At 37.4% G+C, this 26,934-nt stretch overlaps 1 protein-coding gene across 1 annotated transcript in view; it reads right to left on the bottom strand.

Annotated features, from left to right (window-relative positions):
* Window positions 1–1,049: 1,049 nt before the first annotated feature.
* LOC126235126 (protein FAM98B-like) overlaps window positions 1,050–26,934 on the bottom strand; it is a 65,298-nt gene continuing 39,413 nt past the window's right edge. The window contains exons 6-13 of the mRNA XM_049943860.1: window positions 18,545–18,745; window positions 17,007–17,085; window positions 2,301–2,585; window positions 1,838–1,938; window positions 1,787–1,789; window positions 1,473–1,566; window positions 1,283–1,329; window positions 1,050–1,193 (exon numbers count right to left, since the gene is read on the bottom strand). Of these exons, the coding sequence (XP_049799817.1) occupies window positions 1,050–1,193; window positions 1,283–1,329; window positions 1,473–1,566; window positions 1,787–1,789; window positions 1,838–1,938; window positions 2,301–2,585; window positions 17,007–17,085; window positions 18,545–18,745 (954 nt within the window). The remainder of the gene's footprint in view (window positions 1,194–1,282; window positions 1,330–1,472; window positions 1,567–1,786; window positions 1,790–1,837; window positions 1,939–2,300; window positions 2,586–17,006; window positions 17,086–18,544; window positions 18,746–26,934) is intronic.

Raw genomic sequence — 26,934 nt, 5'->3', positions numbered from 1 at the left:
AAATTATCCTAAGGACAAACACACACACCCATGCCCGAGGGCGGACTCTAACCTCCGCCAGGAGCAGCCACACAGTCCATGACTGCAGCGCCTTAGACCGCTCGGCTAATCTCGCGTGGCACACCTTATACATCCTACTGATATTATCTTAAGAATTAAACTATGAAAACAAACAGAAAAAGCTAAATATGTGACTTGGTACTCGAATGGAGGCTAGTGGCCGACTGTTGTGATCAACACTAACTATCCTTTCAGAACAAACAACAAATGCTCTACACAGTGGGAAACTCTACACTATGCAGATATTAAAATCTGGTACCACCCTCTCAAATACAAAAACAAGCAAAAAATTTAAAATTAAACCATGCAAGCACACAAAAACAGCTTCCTTGACAGAAAACCTACTTTCACACTATCATCATCAGTGTACATGAAGTAATAACTAGAAAACTGATTTTCTGAACTGTTACTGCAGACAGCAATGCTCCGGGTCAGTATATACCGAATCAATCTCAATCTCTTAAGACAGAAGAAACGCGTATTGCAAATATTCACACATTTTCATAATGTTTTATAATGTAGCATTTAATAATTACTTTATTTTGATAAAACTTTTTTATTATTATGGTCTATGTCACCTCAATGACTCTTCCTAGATCATACTCTCACACACGACTATCAGTCGAAGCTATAAATGGCAGACTAGTAGACATTCAGGTGCTGAGAGAGCCATTTTCTGTGTCAAATAGAGCATATGTTTTCTTAATTATTAAAGATATGCACACACATACATTACTAATATTTTTCCTTGAATACAATTGTTCTGAATTTTACAATGCACATTAGTACGAGAGAATATCCTTTCTCTCACAGGGGGAAAAGTGACATTACATTGTCAGTAAAGGAAAGGTTCTCAAAGGTTATAATAAATATAGGACAGCACTTACATTATTATACTGAAATCACTATTACAATGATTGTACACTGATGCTCATTTTATTAATAAATCAGCTGCACATGTTTATTTTGTCTTTTATTACTTTTGTTCTTTAAAAATACTTTGGAAACAAAGTTTCCACTGAGATGCGCAAGAGTAAATAAAAGAAAATTAAACTAGTACTGCATATCTTAGTGACTGATATGCCATAATCCTCACTCATGTTGCGCACCTTTTTTTCCATTAGACTATATATCTGGCATTTCAAAAAAAAATTCACTGCACAAATAAGCACAAACAGAAATAATGCACGCAATCTGAGCTGTGTGGAATAATTTAACATACATATGTAGAATGCTCACAAAATGAATGCTGGAAGACTGCCACGGGAACTAAATTAAGTTAATTTGCACATGCACACACAGTCAAAACTGTATTAAATCACAAATTATGTTACAATTACTCAACATTTATCAAACACATGCTTCACATCACTATTTTCCTTCAGTCCCACATTGTCTTTTTTTTTTTTTACAATATTCAATACAATATATAGTGTTACTAGCTGCTAAGGTTTCAACACGAACATGAAGTACACACTCCATTTGATCAGGAGCAAATATCTTGCTCTGCAGACAGATTCACATATATAAATATTTAATGCAGAAGTAAAGTTGCTACAATTTTCATTGCTTATAAATATGAAGAATTAAATAGTTCTGTCATGAATACAATAGCAAAACACAAAATTCAACTGTCATTCATTAACTGCCTCGAATTTATAAAGTTCTCAGATCAACTTTGACAATGATTTTAGAATGTATTTCCATTTATAAATAAATTAATTACTTGCTACAAACAAGGAGGATAAACATATTCTGATTATGTCTTTGCATTAACAAGCATGTGGGGTTTCAAAATAATGCTAAATAATTTAATACACAAATAGAGCAGGTACATCATGCTACACAACTGAGACATTACTTTTTTTTTTAAATAAACTAATACATTCAAATGGAAAATACATTAATGTGAAACATTTAAAAAAATGAACCCATTGTGTGAGCAAGCTTAGCATTCTACTCAACAGGTTGTTAACCAGAAAACAAATTCACATATGCTTTTCAATGTCAGTTAACAATATGCATAATGTACATAACTTAAGTACTTAGATGCTGATTACATCACAATAGCAAGCACATTGTTTTCAGGATGAGGCAGGTGACTACAGGTAAAATATAGAACAATCATTTTTCCAACAGTAAATGCATGATGAGCCAAAAATGTTATCGGTAGCCATCTTGCCTTCCTCCACCACCTCGACTCCATCCACCTCCACGTCCTCCTCTCCCTCTTCCACCACCTCCTCCCTGATAACCACCTCCGCCCCCCTGGTATCCACCCCCTCCCTGATAACCACCACCACCTTGGTAACCACCGCCGCCACCTTGGTAACCACCGCCTTGGTAGCCACCACCTCCGCCGCCACCACCTTGGTAGCCACCGCCTCCGCCGCCGCCACCACGGCCACCACCTGCATTGCCTGTGTTCCATCCACCTTGTACTCTACCACCTCTGTCACCGCCACCACCACCTCCTCCCCTCCCACCGCCACCTCCACCCCCAAAACCACCTCGGCCTCCGCCACCTAAAAATTAAAAACATTTAAGTTTTTAATTGGGATTTTTAATCTTTTGTATTTAGGAAAATCAACTGGAGGAAACTATAAAATTGTGAGACAAAATTACTTGCCAGTACATCAGTAAGTAAAATTTTTAGTACTGTCAACAGACAAATATAAAAGTACATGACACTATCGTACCTTTTGAAACTATTATTTCTTTCCTTGGGGAGGTGAGAGGGATACACTGGGGAAGACTGAATAGACAGACACCACGCGAGTCCCTCTCATCCTGAGGTATGAGTGACCTGCCCTTCTTTTTTTGACATTCCTCAACCTATTCTGTGCTGCTTCCAAGGAAGGAACTAATAGTTATTCTTGTGAGCCAAAATATCACAAATCATTTCAAGCCTGTTTTATGTGCGCGACAGGGTCAGTGGCACCAATGATCAGCTGACCATGTGGAGTTATCAAACACTAAGTATGCAGCAGCCAATACATGGGCAGAATCGACATGATGGCATCATTAGTTAACATCAAAAGTTAACTACTACTCACCAAGCTCTCTCCTATTACAGTAATAGATTTTGTATTTTTGTGCCTCATTAATTTTTATGTTGTTTTATGCTTTGTTTTCTCCACAGATTGCAAAGGTCGCCCAAGTGTCTGGTATTTTTGTGTTCTCCCAAACGGAGACAAAATATTTGAAAGCAAAAAAGTATTTACATTTTACAATACCTGGGAGCAAAGGGAAAGCCTACACTATGCATGAGTGACAACATAAATAGACACGTTTTATGCATGAGTAACAACATAAATAGATACATGTTTTTAATGATAAATTGTTTCCACAGCGAAAAAGTTGGATTTATTTAATGAGAAAAATAATTTTTGATATTGTTTGGCACTATGAAACAAGATAGAAAGGATAGAAAGGATAAAGTAAAAAGGCAGTGCTTACTACCTTTTAAATATTGTTTGAGGGATTTGCAAGTAATATTTTCTCGAGCAAGTAAATATAGATGTTTTGAACTGTTTGGACAACACTTTTCCTATTCCTCCACTCCTCACGAGGGTGAACAATTTACCATTTGAAGTTCGTCAAGAACAACTACAACAAATTTTGCTTTGGTCATTAATAAACTCTATTATTAAGGTTAAAGATCAGGTGGCATGAATGAATAATGTATGAGGATGTACAGAACTGAATTGGAGAAAAAACAAAATTTACAGCCCAAATTGAGTATACAAAAAAAAAGGTCACTTGGTAAGACACTTCCTGAGGCATCAAGGAATAATCAGTCTGGCAACTGAGGGAGGGGGGGGAGGGGGGGAGAAGGGGGAGGGGGAAGGAGAGCGGAAGGGGGAGAAGTGAACTGTTGAGGGAGAGCTAGGTATGAGTACAGTAAGCAGGTTCAAATGGATGTAAGTTGCAAAACTTATGCAAAGATAAAGAAATTTGCACAGAATGGAGAGCATGGAGAGCTGCATTGAACCAGTCTTCGGACTAAAGATTACAACAATACGACATTGCTTGTGTCTACATTCTGTTACTACTGAGACAAAACATTTGCTTATGTTGAAGGGTCTTTAAAAACAATGTAAGAAGGAGAAGACAAAACCTGTCACACACTTCAGCAACGATAAACTGATAAGGAGAGGTGAATGCAGTGGTGCCAATTTTGTTACAGGGGAAATAGGACAAAACCAAATCTACTTATTGTTGATATTTAAATCTGAGAAACATGATATTTCAAAACTTAATCTGAATTCTATATCAGGAAAAGGGTCTTTGTTTTTATTTCTTGATTGTGAATGAAATTCCAATAGAGAATTCTTTTCTTTACATAGTAATCAGTTTGTAGTTACAGGGCGAAGTGATTCAGTATAATCCAATTCAAAAATAGCACAGAAAACACATTTGAAGAAGCACAATATTCTAGTCTTGAATATTTCTTGCGTATTCTGTTCCACAGCTTCATCAAAATGTATGAAACATATACTGTTGTAATAAGAACTGCCAGGGCTGCTTTTTTTCATTTTTCAAATATGATCACATTTAATACCTGAGAATGAGCCTTCGCTCAACCTGTAGTGGCAAATAAAATTTAAAAAGCTGTCATGGCGGATCTTATAACAACCGTATGAATTTCATACAGTTTCCTACTCTCATTAAAGTCATTTTTGTTTGTATATGGCTTACGTAATTAAAACAAGGGTAAGGTAACCACTCATTTATAAACAAACTGATGTGCAGTGCATAGATATGAATAATATAAAATAGTGTTCACACTAACTTTCAAGCTCTTGCTCTTTTTCTAACAAAACATTCATTCACACAACCCCACAGACTATGTGCTATGGGTGAGTGGTTGTCTTCTTTTATTTTAGGTATTTTTCCATCCAGGAATTCTCATCATTCTTACATTATTTGGTTGATTGATTTTTGCCTTATCGCAAGCTTCACTGATTTTGAATCATGTTTTGCAAATACTGTTTTGATGTTTGTTCCACCAAACACCACATTTTTTTCTTTTCATTTATTACAATTTAATACAACGGAGATGGTTCAAAATTGGGACTTTTTTCAATATGACTGCAATGCAATGATCAATCTAAAAAGTCATACAAAGTGCACTATTGCCAGGTAATACAAAATTTAGTGAAAAGTAATATTAGCAATAACAGCATATTAATGTTACTGAGAAAAATACGTTGAAATTTGAGAAAAATAAAAATGTCAGAAACTGACATATTTCGTGTAACATCTTCCACTGGAGATCAAACCTATACAACTGAAATTTTCGTTCAGAGAGCAAATTAACTAGAAAACTTAAGAGTGTTTAACACCTCCCACCCCTCCAACAAACACAGTGGGATTAATTGAATCCTGCAAGCAGTTTCAATAAATTACAGTAAATATCTAAAACAACCATTGCAGTTCAGTAATTCAATGGAAATTGTTGCAGACTTGTGAAGAACAGAAAATGGACCACACTTTAGAAACATTTTTACTTTCTATTTCGGACTTGTATATAGTAAGATATGAATATTCTTTGCAATATATTATCGCAAAAGAAAAGCACAGTTTCTATGTTAAAACTTGTGCAGATGGTAAAGGAGGTCATCAGCTACCATAGAAAAATTACACCCTATTTGTGAGAAATCAATTTGAACGGTTGAGAAGAAATATTCATCACTTAAACAGTTAGCTACAATTGTACAGTTCATACAAGCTAGTCACTGTTAGCTGTGAAAGAATTGATTTCGTGGCTGTTTACTGCTGACTTGAGCTTAGAAATTAGTGTTAAAATAGTGACAAGTCCAAACAGCAACACATTGCAGTTTAGGTATCTAGAAAGGCAGCCCCGTCAATGCCTTGTGAAAGTCGAAAGGCGAATTCTAAAGTAAGGTACTGTTCTCTCTTGCATGTCAGAGATGTCTATTGGATGGCTACATGGTCTACCAAAAATTATGATTAATAAGACTACCATTACAAGGAGCATACAAACAAATTATTAAGAATACATATCTTTAACTGATAAGACATAAAAAAAAAAAAATAAAAAATGCAAGTTACCTGGTCTCACAAAATACAGGATGATTATAATTACACTTTTGCTGCTTAGAGGGCTCCAACAAAAAGTATCAAGGGACAATGAAACTTTTTGGAAATATTATATCTAAAAAGAAAGATGATGAGACTTTCTGCTTGTGTCTGTATGTGTGGATGGATATGTGTGTGTGTGCAAGTGTATACCTGTCCTTTTTTCCCCCTAAGGTAAGTCTTTCCGCTCCCGGGATTGGAATGACTCCTTACCCTCTCCCTTAAAACCCACATCCTTTCGTCTTTCCCTCTCCTTCCCTCTTTCCTGATGAGGCAACAGTTTGTTGCGAAAGCTTGAATTTTGTGTGTATATTTGTGTTTGTTTGTGTGTCTATCGACCTGCCAGCGCTTTTGTTTGGTAAGTCTCATCATCTTTCTTTTTAGATATATTGTTTCCACATGGAATGTTTCCCTCTGTTATATTCATATCATTAATTTGAACCCATTTTTGGAAATATTTGTAGACATATGTGGAAGGGAAATAACAGATAAACCATTGAAAGAAAGACACACTAATTTTCCTTTACATCCTAGGTTACAAACGTTTTGCTGAATGTGATGAACATCTGCATTCATGACGGCCTGGAATAGCACTAGAGATACCGTTTCACAAATTTTGCAGCACTTTTCAAACGGTGGCTATGGAACATTCAGCTGTTGTGACACAGCTTGTACACTGCTTGAAGATCGTGCACTGCATGCAGCATTCTCAGCCATGGCAATAGTAACTTAAACAACTGGAGGCACAATTGGCCATCAGCCTGTGTGGAAAGAGGACATTTACACACTCCTTTAATACAGCGATACTCGTGAAGAGCAGCAGCACTATTGCTGTTGTTCTGATAAAACAGCTTTATGAGTAGAACCCTGCTCACCTGATGACTGACTGCAACTGTAATACACACTGATGCTTGTGATTCTACCACATATCACTGCACCACTACCGGCAACTAACGGCAAGTCATGACGCTAACACTACTAGCAATGCAAATTCTATAGTGCACAATCTATAATCATTCCAATGAAGTTTAGTACACATAAGGTGAATAGTTTTCTGCCGACACCTAGTCAAGCAGTGAAAGTTCAATTATAATCACCCTGTATCTGCATGATAAAAACAGATAAATAACTATGTAAATTGTTGTTGATGCTAGAGAAAAATTTCTACATGTTTTCAAAATTATTAAAGCTATGTTCAAAATCAATAATTCAACAGATATGCACACTACACTCCGCCACCATACAAACAAAATCTTGATATACACACCAGCAATAATAGTGTAATTGTTGTCAACTGGCTCCTCAAAAACTTATTAACACTATAACAAAACAGTAAAGAATATAATCCAATCCCTCAACTTAATTAGTGATGCTATCAACAAGGCAATCACATTCAGGATGATGTCATACAATTGCGCGTAATGTATTATCAAAGTATTGGGACTACTATCAAACTAAGGAGATTTTGGGTCAAGGACATTTCTGTTATTTAATGACTTCAAACATATTTAAAATTATCAGACTACACTGGGAATATGGAGGTTTCCATTGAGAACGAATCTATAACTACAAAATGTGCAATGTATAAAAAAATTAAACACTATCATCACAGATATGTTGGCTTTGCCAACTTACCATCAAACCATAATCTTCCAACATAATGTAAGACCTTGGGCTCAGCTGTACATTAGTCTGTCAACCTGACCTTAATTTTAAAACTAGTACCGATAGAGACACCACTCATCAAAGCAGAATGGCAGTATCTCTAACTTCACCACATACATACTAAAACAATTCCCTCTGGAGAAGCTCTTTAAAATTAAGCAGCACATGCAAAAAATAAATTTAAAACCGAGACACCTCCATTTTTCTTGGTTATAATGTTAAAAGAAATAATCCTGATCTTCTTCTAGTCTCTACAGATATTACTTACAAAATGAGAAATTCTGAAAGATGCAAGCAGATATTGTCGTAACTAATAAACAGCTCAATTGAATTTGTACTGGGAAACCCACATTGAACATTTTACGCAACTTTAAATATGGTAAATTGTCCACGTAGACAATTGCTCTTGAAATTATATTACAGTGGAACCTTGTTAACTGTATTAATTACATGTTTAACTGACTCATTTGTGTATTGTTCCTCCCTGCTTAGTGTGTTCAAATTTGACAGTATTAGTACTGTTTGGCCACTGCAACTTTTGACACAGAGAGTTGAGAGAATGGTGGGAGTAGGGCATCTGCAGCTGCGTGGGGTGGAAATGCCCAGAGAGACAGTTTCATTCAATGCCAGCAACATTGCAAGTAATACAGATAATTTGTTTCTCTATAAATGATGTGCGGAAGTACTTTGTATAAGTTAGCAGTACCTCTGACAACTTCAGACTTCTGTAGCTGCCAAACACACTGAACAGCAAGTAATTCAGTCACTGGGCTTCATTGTTTCTGTTGAGTGTTTGACTTCCAGCCTGTGACTGTTTTTTGTGTTATACAGTACACCAGCACATCATGGGTGGAAAGACAGAGACAGTTAATAAACAAAGTAAATTGGAACATTATTCAGGGGGTGTACAAAAATTCACACATGAAGTGTGTTAACACTGCATGAAAACTGGACATTCTTCCAACACCATCAAATACAGTAAAGAGCAAGTAAATTGAAGTACCATATTTGGGGCAGGGGGCGGGCGGAGGGGGGGGGGGGTTGGCAAATGAAAGCAAGTGTGTGACAGTTTACAGAACTGAAAAACGTGCTACTAAAGTGCATGAAACAAGGTCTAGCTTTGAACATTCCAACTGATGGTACTGAGAATTGCACCAAAGCAATATACTTGGCACAAAAGTTGGGACTTGCAGATTTCGAAGCACCCAGCAGTTGGATCAAAAGGTTCAGTAACAGACAATTTGGTGTATAAATGTGTTCAAAGTGAGGCTGAAAGTGTGAACACCAACACTGTTCAGTTATGGAAAAACACTCCTCCATCATAGAAAAGTATAGCCCCAACGATGGTTTTAATGCAGAGGAACAGGCTTGTTTTCACCTTCTTCCTGACAAAACTCTTGAGTTGGGGGGAGAAAAATGCCATGGTGGAAAATTTAGTAAAAGGAGGCTAACTGTTTTACTATGAAGTTATGAAAGTGGAACAGAAAAATTTGTGCCACAAGTAATTGGAAAGGCGAAAAGTCCATGTGCAGATATTTCCATGTAAATATACACCAAATGTGAATGCATGGATAACAACAACTATATTTAAACAATTTTTGCATGTCTCTGATGCAAGATTGGGCATTAGAAACCGGAAACATCACCTTTTTTTGCACCACTGTGCAGTGCATCCCGAAGACATGTTGCATCTATGCAATAAAATGGTTTGAATGGCTCTAAGCACTATGGGACTTAACATCTGAGGTCATCAGTCCCCTAGACTTAGAACTACTTAAACCTAACACACATCCATGCCCAAGGCAGGATTCGAATCTGCGACCGCAGCAGCAGCTTGGTTCCGGACTGAGGCACATAGAACCGCTCGGCCACAGCGGCTGGCCATCTATGCAATATATGAGAAGTGTTTTTTCCTCTCACCTGTACAAGTCACTTGACCAAGGTATTACAAAATGCCTGAAATAAAAATACACGAAGATTCTTGTATGAGAGTCTGGCATGTCTTCATACTAAGATGATAAAGGTTATAATCTTGGATGCCATCCATTTTGTAAGAAGTGCCTGGCATCCCACACACAAAAGCACAATCTCAAACTGTTTCAGGAAAGCTGGCTTTCATGAGACACTTAATAAAGACATCATGCCAGAAAACAAAGTAACTGCAGCCGAAAAATGGCAGCAAATAATGCGACAAGAAGAAACACTGACTACCTTATCTTCTAGGGTGTGTCATAGTGTAGTTAGATTAACAAATTGTACAATATACTAATAGTAGTTAGATAAATCAAACAATGAAAAATCAGGATGGAATAATGACAGCATTATGTAAAGTATAATTGCTACTCACTATATAGTGGAGCTGCTTAGTCGCAGATAAGCACAACAAAAAGACTACTTAGTCTTTCTTACAATTGTACATGGAGTCTCCATTGTTCGACTGCTTACTTTTTTGTTGTGCTTATCTCGACTCGACATATCTGCTACATGGTGATTAGTAACTATCCTTTTCATAATATTGTCATACTAACAGTAGTGATTCATTAATGGAGAGATGCTAAATGAACAACACTCATTTGTTCTCAGAAATGTAATAAAAATTGTAGTTTTAGGGTATTTTTATTTTTTCTACATCACATATCAGGTACATATTTTTTGATGCTACAGGTTATGCTTTTGTGTCACGTGACTTCCCTATATTCTAACTGGCTGATGGCAGAAGGGTACATTTCTGACATACTGATTTAGCCGTTGTCACAAATATTTTTGCTTCTTGTTTAATAAGATGAAATTTTGAGTGTTTCTGCATGTTATATTCTGAATATGATCTTGAAAAGTCACATTTTGAATATAATTTACTGAGATAGCATGCCAGCAACTGTGACATTATGATATTACATATTACTTCAAACACAATCCCCTTAAACCCTTTCACTGCTACAGGCATGCTCTGCATTCCAAACTGATGGCGTCTTTTGTTATGGCTGTACTGGTCGTGAAGACTGGTGCATGTGTGAGAGACAGCATTCTGGTTGATATGAAATACTTACAATCCGATTCTTACAATACATTTGGCCAAAAACTTTTATTTTTGCACATCTTACAGATGTGCTTGATAAAGATCTGAAGTTCTATTCCTTGAGTGTCATCCTTATTGAACTGCATCAAATTAAGTAAAACATTGTATGAATTTTAAAGAGTTTGCAAAGATAAAAACACACTGCAGAAACTGTGTATGATTGATTTTGGCTCATAAACTGCAGTGAATGAAATGAAGTTAAGATATTGAAATTTTATTTAAAATTGAGAGCAGAACTAAATCTCAAATTATTCTCAAGTACTTGGGTTTATATCCAATATACGATAGCACGTGACATGCCCATTCACATGCTTGCGCATCGCGAATTGTGGTCATAAATTGTAAATTTCACAAATGATTCAAGTTATTGAAACAAAGTTTTTGGCAAATGATAGAATGAAATGAGGCACATATATTGTACAATACATACTTGAAAGTTGTTTTTTATTTACTGAGGTATAGAAGTAAAATGTCTGCAGCAGTGACAGGTCAGCAGCTCAGGAAGCATACAAACATCCATAGCATGGTAGTGAAACCCAAGTGGAACACATGTACATGTCCACAGCACCCAGGGAATTGCATAGTGGGACGTGTATCAACATCCATGTCAGTGAAAGGGCTAATCCTGCATTTTAACCACCACAAAAAATCGAATTATTACCAATGTAGGTATTTTCAGTAGTACATTTTCCCACTTATGACGTTCAAAATCTGTGGTCCTAAGAAAAACTGGAATAATTCTAGTGTTATACTAGTAACCTCTGCAAAATTTCTATGAGGCTATAAAAATAAAATACAAGACCACTAACAACAAGTGTGTAGTTCGATACCTGCCCGGAAAAGTTGGGCTCTATACCAAATAATAATAGTTATCAACTACATGAAGGCTGTAGGGCAATGAATACAAAACGAAAGTGTGAAGTTTTAGTAAGTACTTACAGAAATGAAATGCAGAACAGACAGCAATTTAAACTGGCAATTTTTCATTTTCATACCATCAAAAAATACAAACTAAAAATAAAAAACCTGCAAACACTTTACGATTGTAAAAACACCCTAAAGATGCTTACAGGCACAAAATGGGGATGTGCAGCAACTTTGAACTCCACATACGCACTGTATGTAAAACCTGTTACGAAAAACTACTGTGTGGTGCACTTAATTGCATCACAGTTAACCATTCAGAAATTAGTGTGTTTAGAACCAATGATACCAGTTAACACTCTTCTTCATCATATTAAAAATATTGCTTAGTTCTGAAACACTCAAATCTGTTTATAAATTAGGTGTCAAACACACAGCATACCAAATTTACTTTGTGACCACACATTACTAAGGAAAGAGGTTTTTTTTCCAGTAACTAATAGCCAAAAGAAAAGTTAGATATATCACCAGAGCATGTGAGTTACATCCGTCACGACCTACCGTATTTACTCGAATCTAAGCCGCACTCGAATCTAAGCCGCACCTGAAAAATGAGACTCGAAATCAAGGAAAAAAAAAAATGCCCGAATCTAAGCCACACCTGAAATTTGAGACTCGAAATTCAAGGGGAGAGAAAAGTTTTAGGCCGCACCTTCAAATCGAAACAAAGTTGGACCATTGTAATATAAGACACAATTTAGGTCGAATGAAAGACGATACAGCTACAATAGTTTGGTTCGAGTCGTAAGCTTAGCAGTTAAGCTTTACCAGGTAGCCATTGCTATGCGTCAGGCGCTCCGTCCATATTTATACGGGTACCCTTCCTTTTTCACGTGCTTCGTCTGGTTTGAATCGATTGCATATTTTGCTTTGATCTGATAAGTGCCGTTTTCTTTGTTATAGGTGTTTACATCACTCTAAGCTGAAAATGCATTACTGTACTGCGTCATGCATTGTTTGTCGCATTCTGATAGTGCGTGTTTACGGCCTGTCGCCGCCCGCGGCATGGCTTGCTTTTGTGCACGCTACCGCCACTTACAATTAAAAAAAAGAGAGGAATTGTCTCATTAGCGAAACAATGGCAAGTGACTGCTACTTGTTGTTACTTACACTGCTGCTTTCTTTGATAATGATCAACAAGAACCAAATAATAGACTGTGTATGATAAAACATGTTCTGAACGAGAGTTAGGCGAAAATTTTTCTCCGTTTGAAAATCTTTGCGGCCACTTCTTTAGTACATCAAATTCTGCACAGAAATTAGTCATTTTAGATTTAAAAATCTAGTCAGTTGCCGTGCTTCATTTGACTGTATCACTATTAGGCATAAGAATAATACGAATATAAACATGACACGATACGTATATTCTTCCGCGTTTGCTGTTGTCTCACTCTAGTTTCGTAGTTTATTAGGCAGACAGGATTTAAATGAGATAGCAGCAAACACGAAAGAATACATGGCAAAATGTTTATATTTGTATTATTCTTATGGTGAAGAGAATACTGCATGTGATTCACATTTCATCAGGTTCCTATTAGCAACAGTCTTGCCAGTCGGATTTTCGTAGTACATTGAAATTCTGCTACTTTCGAAGATGAACAATACGGAATTTGTATTTACTTCGTTGGATAATGTATGAAAATGCAGTGGTCGAAACTGGGGGTGGAGAAAAAAAAGCTCGTCTTCCACCTTTTTTTTTTAATTTATTTACTGACGCAGAGGTTTTGGCGCCAGTATTTATCTCTGTGCCTGCAAAGCATACCTGTGTAGCGCTACATATATTCGACGGCAGAAGTTAGTTGTGGCGGCACCTACCAACATTTTTCAGAACTTCCGCTTGCTTTGCACTCGATTCTAAGCCGCAGGCGGTTTTTTGGATTACAAAAACCGGAAAAAAAGTGCGGCTTAGATTCGAGTAAATACAGTAGATCCAAAGCAATGGGCGAGTACAAAGTTAATTTTAACAAGCATTCCTAGTACCTGGACTGGAAACCATTAAGTTTCAATATTCACAACATAAATTACTACATTCTGCACTGGTATGTCAAACAGACAAAAATGGAATGACTGGAGCTGCAAAATGCTCACATATTTCACATTAGGAGGAGATCACACATTTCTTGAGGGAGAAGTCTGAGCCATACAACTGCTTTAACTAAAATTACTTACAGGTAAGTGTCAACACTAATGCACTAATCCAAAGTGACTCAAATAAGTCAGATTCGTGATCTCTAAGTATATGGTGCCTTCAGTCAGCAGTACTGCCTGGCAAAACAATGGAAGGTAATGAAAGGCCTGTAATAATACTTGTTAGCAATGGATATTGTTTCATTATTAAATTTTATGTAATAAACTTGCAGATACAATGGGCAACCTAATACACTCAATACAATCCTGTGTCTCAATGCACCTGTCTGAGTGAGGTAATTAGTACTATGCTATCTTGAGCCTCAAATAAAGGATAAACCCTGCAAAGGCACCCTCCAATCCAATCTTCTCGAATGGTCCAGAGAAGAAGTTTCTGCAAGATTTCAATGCACAACAGCACAATTGCCTTCATCTGCTATGCTACACTGTCACTTAAAACTGCTTGCTCTGCTTGAGCCCTGATGTCACTGATTTTGGGCAAAAATCTGTCTGTCACTATGGGGGAAGTTGGGCAGAAATACTGGAAAGCAAGGGATATGATTATGAATTTGTAAAATTATTACTCTATACTTTGTTGTATCTAATATACCTTGAAGCATATTGTTTCTTTGATTTTATTTGTAACAGTCATGTTTCTTTTGTTTCACAAAAATAAAAACTGTGATGTTCACTAATGATATTTTAATTCTGTCGGAGATAGTAAAGGACTTGGAAGAACTGTTGAGTGGGATAGATAATATCTTGAAAAGTGGTTACAAGATTAACACAAACAAATGCAAAGTGAGGGTAACGGAATACAGTAAAATTAAATCAGGTGATGCTGATAGAATTAGAAAAAGTCTGAGTGTTGGAATTTGTGCAGCAAAATCCCTCTTGTTGTCAAAGAAGAGAGCATATAAAATGGAGACTGGCACTGCCAAGAAAAGTATTTCTGAAAAAAAAAGGGGGGGGGGGAGAGAAATTTGTTAACACTGTGTAAATATTTAAGCGTTTAGAACTATTTTCCAAAGGTATTTGTATGGAGTGTATCCTTGTACAAAAGTGACAGGATCATTCACACAAGAAGACAATAGATGCTTCTGAAGTGTAGTGCTACAGAAGAATGTTTAAGATCTGATGGGGAGATCACATTTCTAATGAAGACTCTGAACTCAACTGGAGAATAGAAATTTGTGGCACAAATTAACTAGAAAAAGGAATCAGTTGACAGGACATACAGACCAATCAAGGAATCATCAGTATGGTAATGGAAGAAATGTGAGAGGGGTAGGGGTAACAACTGAAGGGGGAGACCAAGGTTTGAGTACAGTAAGCACATTCAATTGGATATCAGTTGCTATAGTTATGCAAAGGTGAATACACATTCATAGCACAGACCAGTGTTAAGAGCTCCATCAAACCAGTCTTTGGAGTGAAGGGTGCCACTGCTGCAACAACAACATTGTTGTCATTTTCCCAGTTTTAGGCAATGAGATGCATCAATGCAACTGCCTTACATGAATAAAAATTTAGAAAAGTACTCTCTTTGTCATAGGTGGTCGTGAGTGAGATTTGATAACTAAATAGGTCGCCATGATGTGCTAAAATTACAAACTTAAAATTTTTGTGCACATTTTTTTCTACGAAACATGCTACATGGACTTACTTTGTATGTGTAAGTGGCTCCAATCCCACACTCTGAACTTTCTGCATAGGTTTTATTGATGGCTTATTACTGTGGAAGAGATGGATATTGCAAAATGTGTATAATATATGAGGGATGCCTGGGGAAAGTAATTACTGTTTTGGAAAAAACTCTAAAACATTTTTCCAAACTTTTTTTTTTAACAAGAACGAGTACTTCTTAAACCATTTTTCTGCATAGTTGCCACCATTGTTTAGATATTTGTCAAAGTGGAAACCAACTTTTCTAAGCCCTTTACGGAGAAAGATGCCACCAATGAAGACTGCCACTGCTGAATACCATTTTTTTTGCATCATCATTGCTGTCGAAGTGTCCTCCTTCAAAATGACACTTCAAATTCAAGAACAAGTGGTAGTCAGAAGGTGTGAAATCAAGGCTGTATGGTGGGCAATCAAACTGCTCCTAACCAAATTACTGAAAATATTTTCAGTGATCACTAACAAATGTAAAACAACACAAACAATCTGGCTGTACTGGCAGTAGTGGAAAGACAATGAACCAGAGAGACGAGTGAGAAAGTGCAGAATTTTTACACCAGTGCTATGGTAGCAGTAGTATGAAAGTGACTTTTAAAGTGTTTTTCCACTTATGTAACATATAGAGAATATATCAACTCAAACTAGAATTTCTTGAGATTCCAACAGCAGCTACTCCATGCATTTATTTAATGAGTGAATCATGATTTCTCACACATAACGAGGAAAAGCGATGTGAACCCTTATGGTAAAACTAAGAACACATGTTAGACAAGGACTCCTGTTCTAATAGTGATCAGTGGGACAGTTGTCCATTGGGTAGAAACTGTAACTGTTTGTCATGACTTACGTCAAGAAAAGAAAGGAAAAAATTTGCAATGCCATCATTTATGTAGAAAGTATGAAAAAAGAAAAACAGTGTACTCAGCTACTGGTAAAGAAATAGTAGCAACTGTTCAAACAAAAAACAAACTTATCTTGCAAAAGATACTTTTCTGTGCAACACAATATCAGAATTATACATAATCATAAAATGGTGTAAGTATTTCAAAAATTTCCCAGATAATTAAAGACAGTTTGAGACAGAGAGAGAACCAGATAAATGGATGATACAAAGACAAATGAAACGGCAGCTCCCGTTGCCAAATAAATAAAGTAAAAACGTGCTATTTCTATTTTTCAAGGGATCCCGAAAACAGTGGAAGGCCATATTCTGCCAATTCACACTGATTATTGTGAATTATGTTGCAATGAAGAGATGAAAATTAATTTAAACAGCTTTCATCAAATATATATGCCATCAACTTAAATCATTTCTTACCTAATTAATCTGATATGTACAAAAACTTTGATTTATTGATTTATGTACCTGGCTTTGATTGCTGCCAACTAGGCATCTCTGGTGGGGGTGGCTGCTGTTCGCTTGGGCGGCCTCCTCTATCTGGAACCTGGAGGACACAACAAAGATCAACCATCAGGAATGTTTGAGAAAGTATTAACACATCACCAAAAATACAAGTCCCACAAATATCTGTAAGACAGTTATACAAATAAAAGCTGAAAATAGGTTTTTCTGACCTCTCACTTCAATAAAATATTTCCTTTTTGGGGGGGGGGGAAGGGGGGGGGGAGAATCAAGATTCATGAATGATTAATTCAAGCAAGCATGGCTGTGTTGACTTAGACGCATCAGCAACACAAGGCGGGTGACCTTGAACGAGCTTCGCCTGGCTGCCGCCAGAGCTGGAGGATCGCGCTATATTTCTAACTAAGCGCGATCCGCTACAAAAGACTAACTTCCGGTGCGGCAACGCCCTTCCTGCCGCGCGCTGATTGGCTGGCTGGGCGCTTATCAGTAGTGACGTAGTGCGCAGCTCTTATCAGTAACGACTACCGCCTGCTGCTTTCTACAGGCCACTGCATCTTTGACTGTTCACGAAGCAACAGCATGGTACACACAGCCATACTTCGTTCTGAAGATACAGAAGCACATTTATACTATTGTACATATTCTATTTTTAGCTATGGGTGTGGGAGTCACGACTCCCGGGGAGGTGGGTGGGTTGTTATATTTTTCATTTATTGTTGATTATTTTCATTTATAAGCTACACATTGATCTTGTCATAAGCCGAGAAGCGATTCTTCTTAGTGTTTTAGCTCTCTTTATGCTCAATATGTTGACATGTTGGACAGAAGGAATTCTGGAACATGTGTGCATTAGACTGTTTCTTATTCTTTCAAGCACCAGAAACGAGCTGGAGCAGTGTTGATACACATTCCTTTGGGCACTTCCAGAAACACATTTGTCTGGATAAGGATAACATTATGGAATACAGATATGAAATAGTGTCTCTATGTACTTGTACCGATTACATGTCTAACAACTTACAATTCAGTTTCCATTTAGTTGAAGGACTTTTCCTGTTATTTATAGTTATTTTAATTCCTGGCAGTGCTTGAAGGTGTATTAAAACAACCAAGCTACACATCTGATTGTAAGTTCCACATAGCTGGTTCACTGGGCTGAAAAGGGCAGGTAACTACCCTAATATGCACACATCAAAGGCTGAACAGTCACATTCAAATTACTCTCCAATGATTTCTTTACTTTTGGCTAGTATGAAATCTGCCTCGTCTACTAAATGCAACAACAACAAGAACAGATACTGAAAATTCATGAATTAAAATTTTTATATTTATACAAAATGAATGCTCAGACTTTTGTAAACTTCAATATATGCATTAAAATAATGAATTAATGTTAAAAATATTACTAAGACAAAAATACTAAATTAAAATTAGATCTTTTTATCATAAAATATTTTGCTCTTAAAACTTAGCATACAAAACAGGAGACTATGATACCTGAATGTTATAGGCTTCTGTATGCATGAAGTGTAACTCACCCTGCCTATGATGACTTTATTGATAGAAGACTGAGTGTTCTTGCGGACTGAAGCACTGCTTGTCTTTTCGATGACTGCCAGGTCTTCTCGAGCTGCTAAAAGATCAGCAAGATGGACATTTGGCTCAGAGTCTAAAGCTTTCCGACGAACTAGAAAAATAGATGCAATCTCGTCCTCTCTACCACGCATCCGCTCTGACCACTGTCAATAAAATGAGGACTGTTAAACACTTATTTATTTAAGCAATTATTTCTGAGAAAAATGTACAATAATTTTAAAAAAATATTTGGCAAACATGTTAACAGAAGATGCACATGCGTACGCGCACACCAGAAGAACATATATTTGTAAACATTCCTTTTCAGTTCAAATGGGAAGAGCTATTTATATTTTTGTATGGTGTGGAGAGATGTTAATGCCTCTTTGGATGTTATAGTTGTGTGTTCAGCCTACTTAATGTTTTCTTTACTGATAGAGATATATTTATATTTATCCCCATTTAGGATACCTAAAATTTCAGATTAATGAACCTAGAATGACCAATCTAGGGTAATGGATGGACTGAGCTTTAAACCAAGTCACCAGCATCTATGTGGTATTTACACAGAACAGATATGTCACTGACGTACAACAAGAAGAGTATTGGATCTAACATTGAACCCGAGACCTCTGGTGTAAGAGTCCAACCCTAACCATCTAGGCCAAACGGCGCTTCGGCAATGGACTAACATTTTATACCCATAAGGCACCTAAGAAACTTTGGATCAATTTTTCTCAGAATTTCTGAGTAGTGCATCCTAATATTTTAACCACGTGAGGCGTTAGAGGTCCTCTTTCACCACACAAAATTTCGGACAAATCCCCGACCCCATGATCGTGCCATCTCCTTGTGAGATAAAGCAAATGTTCAGCATAATGTAACTGTAATTAGTCTAGTAGGCTGTTTGTAACTATGCAGTTGCCAAACAGGTCACGAAATATATATTTTAAAGCCTTGGGCAGTACTGGAAGAAAACAAACCAGACAGTAGTCAGAGTGCTGTGACGCCATCCTTCTTTCGGTGCAATTATAGACGACCAATGAAGTGTAGTGAGAGAATACTATTTGCTCACATCATCATATTTACAATTTTTTAGCATTTGCTGAACTTATTGTTTAATTTTACCACATAATGAGTGTCAACAGTCATGCAGCTAATTAAGCTGCATCTAGCAGTAAAGTAAAAAATTTAATTTTTTTAGTTTGAGAATTATTATTGTGTTGCACAAGCACTGGATATAACATTTGAACCCTCCAGCAGGTCAGCAGAGTGCTTCAGATACATACATGTTTAAGTATGAGGGTTTCCATATGAAGAGGCAAAATTACATCCATCTCGATAGTATATGTCGGTCTAATTAATTGTGCTTAATTTCCATTGTATCTGAAGTTTCAGTGTGAAGAAGCTGATCACGTGATGAGGCATATGGGATTTTTCTAAATCTTAGTGTAGCTTGAACTGTCTTTTGGAGGAGGAACAGGTCCAGTAATAAATAATTCATTTTGTGACCCATCACGAAGTGTCATCAATTAAGTACTTTATAATTTGTTTTGTAATGTGCTACTGAAGGAATTCATATGGGCGGCCAATTGTTGTTGCTGTTGTCTTCAGTCCTGAGACTGGTTTGATGCAGCTCGCCATGCTACTCTATCCTGTGCAAGCTTCTTCATCTCCCAGTACCTATTGCAATCTAAATCCTTCCGAATCTGCTTAGTGTATTCATCTCTTGGTCTCCCTCTACGATTTTTACCCTCCACGCTGCCCTCCAATGCTAAATTTGTGATCCCTTGATGCCTCAAACATGTCCTACCAACCGGTCCCTTCTTTTTGTCAAGTTGTGCCACAAACTCCTCTTCTCCCCAATTCTATTCAATACCTCCTCGTTAGTTATGTGATCTACCCATCTAATATTCAGCATTCTTCTGTAGCACCACATTTCGAAAGCTTCTATTCTCTTCTTGTCCAAACTATTTATCGTCCATGTTTCACTTCCATACATGGCTACACTCCATACAAATACTTTTAGAAACGACTTCCTGACACTTAAATCTATACTTGATGTTAACAAATTTCTCTTCTTCAGAAACGCTTTCCTTGCCATTGCCAGTCTACATTTTATATCCTCTCTACTTCGACCATCATCAGTTATTTTGCTTCCCAAATAGCAAAACTCCTTTACTACTTTAAGTGACTCATTTCCTAATCTAATTCCCTCAGTATCACCCGACTAAATTCAACTACATTCCATTATCCTCGTTTTGCTTTTGTTGGTGTTCATCTTATACCCTCCTTTCAAGACACTGTCCATTCCGTTCAACTGCTCTTCCTAGTCCTTTGCTGTGTGACAGAATTACAATGTCATCGCCGAACCTCAAAGTTTTTATTTCTTCTCCATAAATTTTAATACCTACTCCGAATTTTTCTTTTGTTTCCTCTACTGCTTGATCAATATACAGATTGAATAACATCGGGGAGAGGCTACAACCCTGTCTCACTCCCTTCCCAACCACTGCTTCCCTTTCATGCCCCTTGACTCTTATAACTGCCATCTGCTTTCTGTACAAATTGTAAATAGCCTTTCGCTCCCTGTATTTTACCCCTGCCACCTTCAGAATTTGAAAGAGTATTCCAGTTAACATTGTCAAAGCTTTCTCTAAGTCTACAAATGCTAGACGTAGGTTTGTCTTTTCTTAATCTTTCTTCTAAGATAAGTCGTAAGATTAGTATTGCCTCACGTGTTCCAACATTTCTACGGAATCCAAACTGATCTTCCCCGAGGTCCGCTTCTACCAGTTTTTCCATTCGTCTGTAAAGAATTCGTGTTAGTATTTTGCAGCTGTGACTTATTTAACTGATAGTTCGGTAATTTTCACATCTGTCAACACCTGCTTTCTTTGGGATTGGAATTATTATATTCTTCTTGAAGTCTGAGGGTATTTCGTCTGTCTCATACATCTTGCTCACCAGATGGTAGAGTTTTGTCATGACTGGCTCTCCCAAGGCCGTCAGTAGTTCTAATGGAATGTTGTCTACTCCCAGGGCCTTGTTTCAACACAGGTATTTCAGTGCTCTGTCAAACTCTTCACGCAGTATCTTATCTCCCATTTCGTCTTCATCTACATCGTCTTCCATTTCCATAATATTGTCCTCAAATACATCGCCCTTGTATAAACCCTCTATATACTCTTTCCACCTTTCTGCCTTCCCTTCTTTGTTTAGAACTGGGTTTCCATCTGAGCTCTTGATATTCATACAAGTAGCTCTCCTTTCTCCAAAGATCTCTTTAATTTTCCTGTAGGCAATATCTATCTTACCCCTAGTGAGATAAGCCTCTACATCCTTACATTTGTCCTCTAGCCATCCCTGCTTAGCCATTTTGCACTTCCTGTCGATCTCATTTTTGAGACGTTTGTATTCCTTTTTGCCTGCTTCATTTACTGCATTTTTATATTTTCTCCTTTCATCAATTAAATTCAATATTTCTTCTGTTACCCAAGGATTTCTATTAGCCCTCGCCTTTTTACCTACTTGATCGTCTGCTGCCTTCACTACTTCATCCCTCACAGCTACCCATTCTTCTTCTATTTTATTTCTTTCCCCCATTCCTGTCAATTGTTCCCTTATGCTGTCCCTGAAACTCTGTACAACCTCTGGTTTAGTCAGTTTATCCAGGTCCCATCTCCTTAAATTAGCACCTTTTTGTAGTTTCTTCAGTTTTAATCTACAGCTCATAACCAATAGATTGTGGTCCGAGTCCACATCTGCCCCTGGAAATGTCTTACAATTTAAAACCTGGTTCCTAAATCTCTGTCTTACCATTATATAATCTATCTGATACCTTTTAGTATCTCCAGGATTCTTCCATGTATACAACCTTCTTTTATGATTCTTGAACCAAGTGTTAGCTATGATTAAGTTATGCTCTGTGTAAAATTCTATCAGACGGCTTCCTCTTTCATTTCTCCCCCCCCCAATCCATGTTCACCTACTATGTTTCCTTCTCTCCCTTTCCCTACTGTCGAATTCCAGTCACCCATGACTATTAAATTTTCGTCTCCCTTCACTACCTGAATAATTTCTTTTATCTCATCATACATTTCATCAATTTCTTCATCATCTGCAGAGCTAGTTGGCATATAAACTTTTAATACTGTAGTATGCATGGCTTTGTGTCTATCTTCGCCACAATAATGCGTTCACTATGTTTTTTGTAGTAGCTTACCCGCACTCCTATTTTTTTATTCATTATTAAACCTACTCCTGCATTACCCCTATTTGTTTTTGTATTTATAACGCTGTATTCACCTGACCAAATGTCTTGTTCCTCCTGCCACCGAACTTCACTAATTCCCACTATATGTAACTTTAACCTATCCATTTCCCTTTTTAAATTTTATAACCTACCTGCCCGATTAAGGGGTCTGACATTCCACGCTCTGATCCGTAGAACACCTGTTTTCTTTCTCCTGATAATTACGTCCTCTTGAGTAGTCCCCGCCCGGAGATCTGAATGGGGGACTATTTTACCTCTGGAATTTTTTACCCAAGAGGACGCCATCATCATTTAATCATACAGTAAAGCTGCATGCCCTCAGGAAAAATTATGGCTGTAGTTTCCCTTTGCTTTCAGCCGTTCGCAGTACCAGCACAGCAAGGCCGGTTTGGTTAGTGTTACAAGGCCAGATCAGTCAATCATCCAGACCATTGCCCCTGCAACTACTGAAAAGGCTGCTGCCCCTCTTCAGGAACCACATGTTTGTCTGGCCTCTCAACAGATACCCCTACATTGTGGTTGCACCTACGGTACGGCCATCTGTATCGCTGAGGCACGCAAGCCTCACCACCAACGGCAAGGTCCATGGTTCATGGGGCGGCCAATTACAGGAAGGAATTCATATGGGTGGCCAATTAGAGAAATGAATGTGTACAGGTGTAATGTAGCACTGTCACAAATATCTGGTGATAGAGTCACAACAGAGCCACCAATTCAAAGTTATTAAGGATGGTTGTTTGTCCTATTAATATTATGAAGATGGTGGTCGTAAGTGTGAGGTGTGCATGCCTACATGAATGAATGTCAGGGTATATACGTGGACAAGGGGGAAAAAAAATTCCCAGAGTTTTCCCGGATGACCCGGTTAAAAATATACTTTTTTCCGTGCAAAAATATAGTTTTTCTGTGTCAAGTGACAGAATACTTTCTCACAGAACCATAAAACTTTTCCACCCTTTGAACAGTTAACGTTTTATACACCAGCGTAGAACTTCCTCAAACTTTAGAAAACATACACTCCTCCCAAAAAAACCACAGGCATTTTGGAAAGATCTGATGTGCAGCAACATACGCTGTATATTACAAAAGTAAATGATTGAATTCCACCACACACAGCATGTTAGTTTCCGTAGTATTGAAATCGAGATTGCTATGCACTTTAGTAAGGCAATCATAGCTGATGTCAAGTGATCTCACCAGCTGATGATAGCTGATATTCAGGACATAGGACACGTGACACAGTCAGCCAAGAGCAACCAAAGTCACTGTTCGATAGTGCGAACACATAAATAGGAAAGTTAATGGTGTAAATTAATATACATAGTGTAGCTACAAGAAAAGCTAAGCTTTCACATGTAATATTGGTCTGTTTTGCATGTGTTACACTTTCATAAACATCACACAAATGTGCCAAGAAAATTTTAAATACCTAAACATCTAGGCTCGAAATTCTTCTAAGTGGTTGGCCCTCAGAGTGTTAAGCTTTACATGAGAATCATTTAAGAAATTCAAAGTACATTTGCACATGTAACGTAATTCATCTTGCATAAAATGAAATTTACTTTGAAAGTAACACTTTTCAATCACCTTTCGTAATATTCTCCTGAAACCTGTTATAATCGTTTCAGCAGTTGTCAGAGTGCGCCAGAAAATGGCGTTACTGCGCTTGCACAGCTACGATGACATAAGAAGGCCACATATTCATACCTGTATAGCATTAAGAGATCTTGCATTACATCGTAAACGAAACAGAACATCAGAGGGTACTCCAAGAGCATCTGAATTTCGTAAACTAGACCAAAATGCATAATTCAGCTGAAAGTGCACATTTGTATGTCCAGATTCACAAAGAAGCAAGCACCAACCTGATATTAAGCTTCTCATTGTGGTTTTAGGGCTGCAAATTTTATTGGAGTATCAGTACTGTATTCTCTCAGGCTTGGTTCTTTATTACTGCATAACGCCACATGTGGCATGTGATAAAAACGGGCACTTTTAATTTAGCAAACAATTGACACTGTGGAATGAAACACTTCACTTCAAATACGTTGACTGTCTGTGTGGAAACGATTAATATAAGCCAAATTTCTTTAGCCAATCAAGAAAAATAACTTTAGTGTTCTGCAAGGCAATTAATGCTCGACTTCCAAAAACCTGGGAGTAAAATAAGATCAGGAAACTAAAACTAATAACATATTTCAGCTTTCCATAAGTATGTCAATGTATTTTAATTCATTTGATAGCTCTTGGATACAGAAATCCATTTTGTTTTCATTTGACATGAGAGTTGTAAATGAAGAAGAAACAGCAAAATTGCTAAACCTAAACACAGGTCACGTGGAGATTATCACCTCTCTCCACTGCAACTTAGACCGCTCTGCGCATGCGCGAATCTGGCAGCTTGTGTTCACCAGAAGAATTTTTCCAGCTAGTGTCTGGCTGCTTGTTGCTACTACAGCTAACAGCCGTACTTCAAGTAGCCATAAGCAGGAGCAGGTACTGCTCACATGCGACTCAATTGTGCTGCGCACAAGTCTGCTGGCAACTGCTCAAGGGAAACTAATGTAAGCCGTTGTGACGCCATGGTCACCAAAAGCAGTTTGTTGTTATGAAGTATTGTATAGTCTTTGTCCTAAGGCCTTTGACACATTTTCGTGTTGGCACACTTATGTGTGCACTGTGTTTTGTTTTTGGAAATGGCGCATTTCCTTTGCAACCCACGTTTATTTTGGTTTTCTTTCCCTTCTTTATGTTTTACTGCTGCAGCATTATTTTGCAGCAGCAGGCTAAAGTAAAATTTTTTGCTGGAATATCAGTTCTTACCAGTCAAAATTACAAAAATTTAACTGAAAACGGAAACAATGAAAAATTCCTGGGTTTTTCCCGGTTTTCTACTAGGTGAAAAAATTCCCAGGTTTTTCCCAGTTGTTCCAGACTGTATACACCCTGAATGTGTGTGTGTGTGGGGGGGGGGGGCGCATGAGTACAAGTTCACTTTTCTGACAAAAGCTGTGGTTGAAAGCTAATGTGCGTCTTTTAGTTGTGCATGTCTGCAACTTAATCTGTTATCTTTATGGTATGTAGCAATGTATCTCTTCCTCAGATCGTTGTTATTTATACAAGTATTTTCATCTACAAAAAGATTTAGACAGACTGCAACAGTAATACATCTAATGCACACCATATGTACATTTGTAATAATGTTCATTTAAGAAAACTAAGTTGTAGCAATATTTGAAACTTTTACTCTAATTAAACAATATGTTATAGGAAAAAGTACATTACAATTGAATGTTCTGAATATATTCAACTCTTCATCACAATGGTTGAAAACAATTGGGTGGTTCTAAAGGAAATCAGAGAATTCCTTGGAAGATTTTTATGTGCGGGAGCAAAGTAATAATATCTCAATCAACAAACAAGAGCTTTTTCTTTTGAATCATTAGTTTTCTGACTGGTTTGATGTGGCCCACCACAAATTTCTGTCTTGTGCCTATCTTTTCATCTCCAAGTAGCACTTGCAATCTACGTCCTCAATTATTTGCTGGATTTATTCCAATCTCTGTCTTCCTCTGCACTTTTCATTCTCTACAGCTCCCTCTAGCACCACGGAAGTTATTTCCCCGATGTCTTTACAGATGTCCTACCATCCTGTCCTTCCTTCTTGTCAGTTTTTTCCATATTTTGCTTGACTCGCGAAATCTGCAGAGAACCTCGTCACTCCTTACATTATCAGTCCACATAACTTCCAGCACCACATCTAAAATGCTTTGATTCTTTTCTGTTCTGTTTTTCCCACAATCCATGTTACACAACCATACATGCTGCACTCCAAACTTACATTCTTAGAAATTTCTTTTTGAAATTAAGGCCTATGTTTGATACTAGTACACTTCTCCTAGCCAGAAATGCCCTTTTTGCCATTGCTAGTCTGCTTTTTATGTCTTCCTTGCCCCATCCACCATGGGTTATTTTGCTGCCTAGGTGGCAGAAATCCTCAACTTCATCTACTTCGTGATCACCAATTCTGATGTCAAGTTTGTTGGTATTCTCATTTCTGCTATTCACCATCACTTT

Source organism: Schistocerca nitens, chromosome 2, assembly GCF_023898315.1.
Source record: "Schistocerca nitens isolate TAMUIC-IGC-003100 chromosome 2, iqSchNite1.1, whole genome shotgun sequence".
Classification (NCBI taxonomy): domain Eukaryota; kingdom Metazoa; phylum Arthropoda; class Insecta; order Orthoptera; family Acrididae; genus Schistocerca; species Schistocerca nitens.
This window is presented reverse-complemented; position numbering and strand designations above follow the sequence as displayed.